Raw genomic sequence first — 10734 nt, forward strand, 5'->3', positions numbered from 1 at the left:
TTCAAATAATTCAAGGAGAGGAGAATTTACAGAGCAAACATTAGATCTTTTAAGTAATGAACACTTGGACCATTCAAAGAAAACAATCTAACTTCCGACTTCAAGAATTGTCCTTGATTGATGCTTTGAGCAAATCTGTAGGTTGTAGACATCATAACTCCCCTTGCTTTGTGAAACTGTGGAGTTCTGTTCATAGTGTACTTTTGCCTCAATCTGATACTCTACTTGGGCTGACACTTTTCATTCCAAATTCCTACCTTTTGGCCTTAAGCAGCCCTTTTCGGGTTTTTAGCGTGAGCCCTCTCATTTGGGTATGAGTTACCTTTTTCGAGTTTTCAGCACAAACCCTCTCCTTTTTATTTATATTTTGTGTTTTATTTTTTTTTTAAGCATAGTACTTCTTCACCGCATCCGCATTTATCGGATTAGGCAAATCTTCCCCATCCATGTTAGCCAAAATTAAAGCTCCTTCTAAAAAAGCCTTATTCACCACATATGGTTCTTCCCAATTTGACATCCACTTTCCTCGAAAATCAGTTTGATTAGGGAGTATTCTCTTGAGAACTAACTCTCTTTCTCGAAACTGCCTGGGACGAACTTTTTTCTCGTATGCTCGCATCATCCTTCGTTGGTACATTTGACTGTGACAAAGAGCCGCAAGCCTTTTTTCCTCAATCAGATTTAGTTGTTCATAACGAGAACAGACCCATTTAGCATCTTCTAATCTTGTTTCCATCAACACCCTCAATGATGGGATTTCTACTTCAACAGGTAGAACTACTTTTGTACCATATACTAATGAGTACGGAGTTGCCCTCGTGGAGGTACGCACAGAAGTTCGGTATGCGTGCAAGGCAAAAAGAAGTTTTTCATGCCAGTCTTTATAGACTTCAGTCATCTTTTCGATAATCTTCTTGATGTTTTCGCTGGCTGCCTCTACCACTCCGTTCATCTTCGGACGGTAAGTTGTCAAGTTATGATGCTTGATTTTGAATGTAGCGCAAACCTCCTTCACCATCGCACCATTCAAATTGCTTGCATTATCAATAATGATCCTTTTTGGCAGCCCATATCTACATATTATCTCCCTTTGGATGAACTTGCACACCACCTTTTGTGTTACATTGGCATAAGAAACTGCTTCTACCCATTTCGTGAAATAATCAATGGCCACCAATATGAATCGATGTCCATTGGAGGCTTTTGGCGTAATAAGCCCAATCACATCCATTCCCCACATTGAAAATGGCTAAGGTGCTGTGAAAACGTGCAATGGGGCTAGTCGAGCATGGATTCTATCTGCATAAATCTGACACTTGTGACATTTTCGAGCAAAGTTTATGCAGTCTGATTCTAATGTCAACCAATAATACTCAGCTCTCATAATTTGTCTGGCCAACATATGCCCATTAGCATGAACTCCACAAGTTTCTTCGTGGACTTCTTTCTTTATTTTGTTAGCTTCAGTAGCATCCACACATCTCAAAAGTACTTGATCTCGACTTCTTTTGTATAGCACTTCTCCGCTCAGGAAAAAACCCGTTGCTAATCTTCTAAGGCCCGCTTGTCATTGTCCATGGCGTTCTCAGGATATGCCTGGTGCTTAATGTATTGCACGATATCATGATACCATAGCTTACCATCAATCTCTTTTTCAACGTTCAAGCAGTGTGCAGAGACTTCTCGGATTTCTAAATCGAAAGGGCGTACAACGGCTGCTTCATTTATTTTGAACATTACTGCAAGAGTTGCCAAAGTATCAGCAATCTGATTCTCTTCTCGAGGGAAATGATTGAAGCTGATTTTCTGGAACTGTTTGCTTAATTCTGTAACCAACTTCTGATATGGGATCAGTTTAGAATCTCTCGTTTCCCATTCACCTCTCATTTGACATATCACCAAAGCTGAATCTCCGTAAACCTCTATCATGTCGATCCTCATGTCAATTGCAGCTTGTAATCCCATTACCAACACCTCATACTCAGCCATATTATTAGTACAGTTGAAATTCAACCTGGCCGTGGCTGGATAATATTTTCCATCTAGAGAAATCAACACTGCTCCAATTTCATGCCCCAAAGCATTGGATGCCCCATCGAAATACATTTTCTAGGGATCAAGTTGTTGGAACCGTCCTTTCTAATATGCAAGATGGCCATCAAATCTTCATCTGGAAAATCAAAACTTACAGGTTCATAATCCTCAGTAGCTCGATCTGCGAGGAAATAAGCGATGACGCTCCCTTTAATTGATTTTTGGGACACATATACAATATCATACTCAGACAGTAGAACTTGTCATCGTGCTATTCTTCCAGACAGGACAAGTTTTTCGAAAATATATTTGATGGGATCCAATTTTGCCACAAACCACGTTGTATGATACAATATATATTGTCGGAGCCTTTGGGTGGTCCATGCTAGCGCACAACACATCTTTTCGAGCACAGAGTATTTGGACTTATACTTTGTGAATTTCTTGCTCAAGTAATATAAGGCCTGTTCTTTCTTTCCAATTTCATCATGTTGCGTCAGTCCACATCCCATGAAATTCTTGTTCACAGTCAAATACAAAAATAGAGGTTTTCCAGCCGTTGGTGGTACCAACACTGGTGGATTCGTGAGATACTCTTTGATTTTATCAAAGGCTATCCGACATTCTTAATTCCACTCTCCTAGTTCTCGTTTCCGAAGCAGCTTGAATATTGGATCCCATTTGCAAATGAGTTGGGATATAAATCGAGCAATGTAATTCAACCTCCCTAAAAATCCTCTCACTTCTTTCTGTATTTTAGAAGGTGGCAACTCTTGAATAGCTCGTATTTTATCCGAGTCCACTTCAATTCCTTTTTCACTTACTACGAACCCTAACAATTTCCCAGAAGTAACACCAAAAGTACATTTTGTAGGATTCAACTTGAGCTGAAACTTTCGCAATCTCTCGAACAGCTTCTTGAGATTGACAGTATGATCTCTTTCTGTACAAGATTTTGCAATCATGTCATCCACATATACCTCTATCTCTTTATGCATCATATCGTGGAACAAAGTCACCATTGCCCTTTGGTAGGTGGCACCTGCATTCTTTAATCCAAATGGCATTACTTTGTAACAAAACGTTCCCCACATGGTTACAAACGTTCTTTTTTCCATATCTTCAGGTGCCATCTTAATCTGATTGTACCCTGAAAAACCATCCATAAATAAGAATAGAGCATGTTTTGTTGTATTGTCCACAAGGGTATCGATATGCGACAAATGGAAGCTATCCTTCAGACTCGCCCTGTTCAAATCCCTGTAATCAACGCACATTCGAACTTTTCCATCCTTCTTAGGAACTGGGACTATATTAGCTACCCATTCAGGATACTTGGCCACCTCCAAGAACCCAACATCAAATTACTTTTTTACTTCTTCTTTAATCTTTAGCAACATATCTGGCTTCATCCTTCTCAATTTCTGTTTAATAGGCTTGCAATCTGGGCTCAAAGGTAACTTATGGACAACAATGTCAGTATTAAGACCTGGCATGTCCTGATATGACCAAGCAAACACATCCACATATTCACAAAGCAGTTCTTCTATCTTCTATCGTTCATCAGATGATAACGAGGTGCCAATCTTAACCTCTTTCTTTTTTTCCCCATTTCCAAGGTTAATCATTTCTGTGAGCTCTTGATGAGGTAAAATTTCCCTTTCCTCCTGTTCCAACAATCTCGACAAATCAAGAGGTAAGTCATAGTCATCCACCTCCTCTTTATTTTTCAATTCATCAACATTTAAAATTTTCTCGAAATCAAATTTCAAATTGTTCTCTAGATTGTCTTCATGTTCATTATTTAAAGACTTGCAAATAAGTAAAATCGGACACATGTGTAGGCAAGTATTTGTTGGCTAAAAGAAAAAAGGAAATATATGAAAAGGTTAATGAATTATGAAACACATCATGCTTTGTCATTTATTTAAATGATTAAGGTAATAGAAAGCCCTATTTAAATAAGAAATTACTCTTAACGCCCTTGGGCATAAGCATTTAGGTAAAATCGTTTATTACATTTCCAAAGACTTAAAGATGATGGGCAACTTCATGGCTGTCCAATTGCTTAACTCCTCTCCTGGCAGTACTGGATACACAGCGGGGACCTTCTCGTTAGGTTCTTCATCTTTGATCATATGGATTGATTGCTCATCAAACATCTGCAGAACCTGATTGACCTTTGTTGGTGTTTCGGGATGAATGTAACCTGCGGAGCGAAAAGTCTCATATAGGTGCGAAATTTTCCTTTTCTGAAATTCTTTTTCCTTTCCCTGAAGCTGAACCATCCTCTTAATCTTCTTTTGGGCTACCAATTTCTTTCTCTCTTCTTTGGTAGGTTTATACCCTAAACCAAACCTTTCCTCATTCTTGATTGGAGTCAAGGGACAATTAATTCCTTGTAAATTCTTTCCTAGCCCTAAACTAACACGGCATCCTTTTCCCACTATCTGCTTAACCCCCATTTTAGTTGCTACTAACAAACGAGGAGTCGGTATCACTTCTCTTTCTTCCACATAAGTAGCATTAATGAATTCAAAATATCTAAAAGAGCATTCTGGGACTTCTTCTACCGCCTCTACATAGGGAGTAGATGTGGGTTGAATAGCCAGTATGTCTTCCTCCGTAGATACACTTATCAGTTGGCCCTCAGCTATGAATTTAACCTTTTGATGAAGGCAAGATGGTATGGCTCCTGCAATATGATTCCATGGACGCTCTAGTAAGCAATTGTAAGACAGGGCGATGTCCATGACTTGGAATTGGACCTCAAAAATACAAGGGCCAACTTTTATCTGTAGTTCAATGTCCCCTACCACTTCCCTTGTTGTTCCGTCGAAAGCCCTTACAACCATGTGGCTGGTTCTCATATAAGACATATCTACAGGCAACTTGGTTAAGGTAGAACGAGGCATGACATTTAAAGCTGAGCCATTGTCGATCAAGACCCTGGGCATAGCGTGGTCCTTGCATTTGATGGTAATGTGTAGAGCTTTGTTACTTCCCCGACCACTCGATGGAATTTCCTCGTCATTAAAGGCAACGAAGTTCCCCATTGTAATGTTTCCCACGATATGGTCTAACTTTTTCACCGATATATCATGAGCCACGTAAGCTTGATTCAAAACCTTGAGTAGCGCATTCCTGTGTGCTTTCGAGTTCAAGAGCAAAGATAACAGCGAGATGCGAGCAGGCATTCTTGTTAATTGCTCCACCACACTATACTCACCGTGTTTGATAAATTTGAGAAATTCACCTACTTCTTTTTCCGTAACAAGCCTTTGAACCTCATTGTTTAGAGCGACAGGAGGTTTGGTTGTTTGGTCCTTGAAGAAGGTACTTGCTTCTTTCAGATCTGCTCCTTGATTTGATTTTTCTTTTTCAACCTTTTCTAGTATCTCAGGAGAATAACACTGTCCACTTCGTGTTATACCTCCTATGCTAGTTAGATCTGTAGAAGATACTTGGGAAGTAAGAGGGGCCATACCTAGGATATTACATTCGTAATTCCAAGGAACAGCCTTCTCACTCTTATACGAGAACGGGCTGGGAATTTCAATAGTGATGCCACTGCCGACAACAGTAGGGGATGTGTCATTCATCGGACTCCTGTTTTCTTCATAAAAGATGGTGAGAGGTTTAGGTTTGTTCACCCCAAATAAACTTGATGCCACTTCAGTTGGGGTGTCTTCATTTATGGTTCTGACCAAATCCTCTTCGCCTTCTTCATAAAACTCAATTACCGACAAATCCATCAATTCTTGCAACTTATGAAGAAAGCCATTACAATTTTGAATGGAATGCCCAACTGCCCCCATATGAAATTTGCAAGAATGAGTGAGATCATGACCCAATTCTTTTGTGTTTATGGGTTCTGGAGTGATGGCATTTATTTCGAACAACGCCTCAAACACTTTATCCATTGGCTTTTGAATTTCATTAATACTCTTTTTCACCCTTCGAATCATCCCTTCATGTATGGCGTTCACTATTGGACTTCCATGGTTAGGCAAAGGATTCCCATTAACATTTGAACTGTCCTTTTTGGGAAAATTTAAAAGTCCTACCTTAATGAGCGCTTGGACTTTATGTTTTAAAGCAGTACAATTCTCGGTGGAGTGCCCTTGAATTCCAAAATGGTAATCACAATGTGCATTCGGGTCATATTATTTTGGGAAAGGAGGTCGAAGTGGTTCTAAAGTAGTTCGAGCAAGGAGTTGATTTTCTATGAGTTGTGCAAACAAAGTAGTGTAAGGGACTGGGATAGGATCAAACTTAGGTTTTTCTAGGGTAGTTTTAGGTCCTCTTTGACCATTACCAGAAATATTGGTTGAAGCTACCGGTCTTGGTGGTGGAGCTTATGGGAGAACATTGTTCTGGAATGTTGGTTGTGGGGCAAGTTGGTACACATATGGATTTTGTGAGATGTTGCCTATGTTCGGATAGAAGGGTTGGTATGGTGGGTACGAGTGATATGGGCTAAAATTGTGGGTTTATTGTCTGTCATGGGCAACTACTTGCACATCTGCTTCTTTTTTCTTGAACGTGGTTCCTTTCTTAGAGCTAGTGGTTCCGTTCCCCTCAATTTTTCCACTTTTGATAGCTCATTCTATTATTTCTCCAGATAAGACCAAATCCGCAAAGTTTTTCGTGGCATTACCAATGAAGCGCTCATAGAATGGAGCTCATAGTGTGTTTATGAACAACATAGTTATTTCCTTATCAGTGAGAGGAGGCTGAACTTGCGCTGCTATATCCCTCCACCTTTGAGCATACTCCTTAAAGTTCTCACTTTGCTTTTTTTCCATAGTCTGCAATGACAACCGATCAGGGGCTAATTCAGCCGCATGCTTGTATTGGGCTACGAAGGCTCTTGCTAGATCTTTCCAAGTCTTAATATGATTTCGATTCAGCTGTACATACCACCGAGTAGCTGACCCAGTCAAGCTGTCTTGAAAGAAATGGATCAGTAGCTTGTCATCATGAGACTGTGTAGCCATCTTCCGACAATACATGGTAATATGTGCCATGGGACATTTCGTTCCGTCATATTTTTCAAATTTCGGAACCTTGAACTTGGTAGGGATCAGTACATCAGGCACTAAGCATAGTTCGGCTGCGTCCATAGTACCAAACCTATCAACTCCTTCGATAGCACGAAGGTGCTCTTCCAACAAGTCATATTTTTTCTTGACTTTTTCATTTTCCCTTATCTGTGATGAACTCTTTTTTAATTTTTCTTGCTCTTTTGGATCGTCTAAATCCAGAACATGTATTGGTTCAGCAGGATTTGTCCCAGAATTTGACCCAAATTGCCCATGAGTTGGTTGATGGCCCATTGGGGGTGATACATTGTAATAAGCAGGCAGTGTCACTTGAGGATGGACCCTTTGAAAAGTTTGGGCATGGGGTGGAGTAAACCCTAGGGGATAAGGCGGATCATTCCTAGCGTCCTGTGTTTGTGGGCTTTCTAACGGAGCTGATTCTTCAACCACTCTTTTTCCTTTACTTAAGCTCATCATCAATTCCATCATCTTTGCTAACTATTCTCTCATTTCTTCTTGAGCTATTTCCATTCTATCCATTCGTTCCCTTTGTTCTTCTTCCATGATCCTTGCTCGTCGACGAGTGTTATAAACACGCTGATCACCAATCTTAGGTCGTCGCGCTATCTTGGAATCCTTATTTTTTAAAATCATAAACATGAATTAGATGCATTCTTATTTTATGAATGTGATGAGGAAAAAAAATTGTTTATTTTTTAATTTTATTTTACTTGTTTTCAAATAATTAAGAATTGATCATGGCAAGAGTTAAATTTTATATTGTCTACATGTCTTTATGGAACTAATTATGCAAGTGGAAAAGTATTGGCCATCCAACAACAATTTTCATAAGAAATCTTGATTCATGAAAGCCAAATATCCAATTACATCACCACTTAAAACAGTTACATCATTGACTTCAAAAGAAATGACCCACTCGATCATACTGGTCCCGTACTGGCTTGAGGTGGCCCATTAAGCATTCACTAAGCTCATCCTTCGGAAGAATTTCCCTTCTTAGCTCTTCAGTCTTGTTTGCCATTTCTCTTGCATTGTAGGCTACCTCCCTCATTCGCATCAATATCCATTCCATCTCAGACTGCTTCCTTCGGAGTTCTTGCTCGTACGAGTTTCCCACTTCTCGTATTTGGAAGTATTCTTGCTTGCTGGCTTTATATTGCTCTTTATAGCCTTCCATTGCTACTTCCATTAAGTTACAATCACTCTTTAGTTCTTGTATGGTCCGTTCTTACAATTGTATCTTGTTCTGCAAAGAATTATTAATGGTTTGCATTCCTTGGATCCTGGTGACTAAAGATGAACATGTCGCATTAGAACTTTCAAACTTGCTTTTCCACTCGTACCGTTCATCAAAAGCCTTTTGAACTTTCCTTGAGGCTTCTTTCTTTACTTCTTCAAGTTCTGCTTCATATCTACGCTTCATATTCATCACTTCGGTCTCTAGTCTTTTTCTAGCCAGCTCACTTTCTAAGAGGATATCTTGAGGTTCTGGACCAAAACGAAATTTGGATGCGCTTTCTAGAGGGTATACAACATCTTTTACTCGTTGAGCATGCCAAGTTAAGTATCTTGTGGTGACCTCATTAGTGAATCTTCCTTGATCCACCCGACTTGTTTTCTTTCATGCTTGAATAATATCTTGGATCTTCTTAAGAGTTCCAAGCTCGCCGTATGTGAACTCTAGTTGGTTGAGCCTATGTGTCATTGGTACAAACTGTTTCGACCCGAATTGCCTTCGTACCATTATTGGGGCGTAACTAATTATTCCCCACGGTCCCATCAGTGGTACCCACGGTTCGTCCCCACATTTGTACATCACTTGTATCCTAGGCATCCAAGGAGCCCTCCAAGTTACCTCTACGCTGATAAGCTTCCAAAGTCTGGCGATCCATTCTTCTTTTCTCTTACAAACCGACCATTCGCTTTCGCAGAATTCACGAATAAGGCAACTTGATGAGAGGAATGGCTTTCGAAATTTATCAACTTTGCACTCAAAATGGCTCTTTATCCATATCGTGAGAAGTTGGGTACATCTGATGAAATGCCCTTCACCCTTCTGACTGCAACAATTCAGTGACTTCAATGTCTCAGCTATGATGGCTGGAGCTGGATTGATGTTCCTCGTTACTTGGTTAAAGAAATCAATGATTGAAACTTCAACATGCCCTAGGATTTTTGAGAAAATTACCATCCCGTATATTACCAAGGCAAAGGCAAGATAACCTTGTTCATCTTCCTTGTGTTTCTTAATGTAATTATTCAGGAAAATCCATGGAAGGCTTTCAGTGTCTCCTTTTTTCTTCAAGTTTTGATCGACCTCTTCGGTGGTGACGTTCAACAACTTAGCCAATTTCCTCCAATGCCCGATCTTTTGAGCCCTTCAGTATACCTTATCAGGTTGCATTTGATCTATGTGGAGTAATGATGAATACTCCTCTATTGTCGGTGTCATATCTACTTCATTGAACATGAAACACCAGTAAAAGGGATCCTAAAATTGAGTGATTGCCCTAAGTAGTTGATCATCTACATGTACATAGAGAAGCCATGCGATGTGCCCATACTTGGTGCAGAAACTATCTCAACTATTTCGCCTCCATTGCTCCTAAATATCTATCATCTCTAAAAGGTCATTTTGTCTAAGATCAAGGTGGACCTTCTCTAAGAGAGTCGAGATATGCCCTTTAGCCAAACAGTCCCCCTCGGTTTGCTGGACTTGTCCCATTTGTAATTCTACCTCATAGTCATTCCTGTATTTATTGAGTGAGCTTGCCGATGACGATGCCATAGATGTAATCAAGATTCCTTCAGTCAATCAGTTGTTGTATAGCCAATATTTCCCTATATGTAATGATGCAAATGGGTGCATGACAAACGAAAAAATATTCAAGTCAGTACGGTGGGTTACATTAACTTGCATAAATAAAAATAAATAAGAATAAAAAAAATAGCAACCAGTGTCGTGGGTATTTATCACGTCATTGGACGTAACCTACTCCATGGCTTTTATTATTATTTTTTTTTTGGAGAGGAATTTAAAGCAAAGGGTGTAAATGTGAGACCTTGTCAAGCTCGATTATAAAACGGTATTATACCAAGTGGTACAAGTTAAATCGAGTCTTGAACTAGTTCAAATAGAAATTCTAAGAGGAATTTGAAAATTCTAAAAACCAACAGAATGGCTTAGAATAGTGATTCGGAGTTCAAGGTCCAGTTTGGAGTCCATCAGGAAAATTGACCGATTAGGGACAAAACGGTCATTTTACTATTTGATGATAAAATGGAGATTTTTAACCAAGATTTGATCACATTTGACCAAGAATAATTATATGAAATATAATTATGATTATTAGAGTATAAAATGATGTTTAGCAATGAAAAATTGTGATTCCCGGTATTTTTGGAGCACAAGGGCAAAAATGGTAATTTTGCCACTAGAGGACTAAACGAGAATTTTTATAAAATAAGTTTTTACCCCATTTGGTTAATATTGATCAATATTAGTGTTATTTGAGGTTGAAAAGTAGAAATAATGTGATTCCAGTACATTTCGGAGTATAGGGGAAAAATCGTAATTTTTTCACCTCGGGGGTAAATCGGTAAATTTTTCGCCCTAGCACTTGTCAAGACCAAG

The 10734-nt window shown here is 39.3% G+C and overlaps 2 protein-coding genes across 2 annotated transcripts; both read right to left on the reverse strand.

The window, feature by feature from the left end:
• Positions 1546 to 2106, reverse strand: LOC108662796 (uncharacterized protein Mb2253c-like). The gene has a single exon (XM_018124377.1). The coding sequence runs from the start codon at positions 2104 to 2106 to the stop codon at positions 1546 to 1548; it is 561 nt and encodes a 186-aa protein (XP_017979866.1).
• On the reverse strand, positions 2661 to 5957 carry LOC108662797. Its single transcript, XM_018124379.1, has 4 exons — positions 4125 to 5957; positions 3627 to 3701; positions 3403 to 3533; positions 2661 to 3294 (listed from the first exon to the last, which is right to left on the reverse strand). Exons 1-4 carry the CDS (start codon positions 5955 to 5957, stop codon positions 2661 to 2663), a joined length of 2673 nt encoding a protein of 890 aa, XP_017979868.1.

This window comes from Theobroma cacao, chromosome 7 (genome assembly GCF_000208745.1).
Source record: "Theobroma cacao cultivar B97-61/B2 chromosome 7, Criollo_cocoa_genome_V2, whole genome shotgun sequence".
Taxonomy (NCBI): domain Eukaryota; kingdom Viridiplantae; phylum Streptophyta; class Magnoliopsida; order Malvales; family Malvaceae; genus Theobroma; species Theobroma cacao.

What these genes read in the sequence shown, in the direction of transcription:
- LOC108662796 (XM_018124377.1), bottom strand. Translation starts at nt 2,106, where the DNA reads ATGTATTTCGATGGGGCATCCAATGCTTTGGGGCATGAAATTGGAGCA.
- LOC108662797 (XM_018124379.1), bottom strand. Translation starts at nt 5,957, where the DNA reads ATGGATAAAGTGTTTGAGGCGTTGTTCGAAATAAATGCCATCACTCCA. An exon ending in ATGGGGAAAAAAAGAAAGAG is followed by an intron (nt 3,534 to 3,626) that starts GTTAAGATTGGC and finishes TGGTCATATCAG; the next exon opens with GACATGCCAGGTCTTAATAC. An exon ending in ATTAAAGAAGAAGTAAAAAA is followed by an intron (nt 3,295 to 3,402) that starts GTAATTTGATGT and finishes CGTTGATTACAG; the next exon opens with GGATTTGAACAGGGCGAGTC.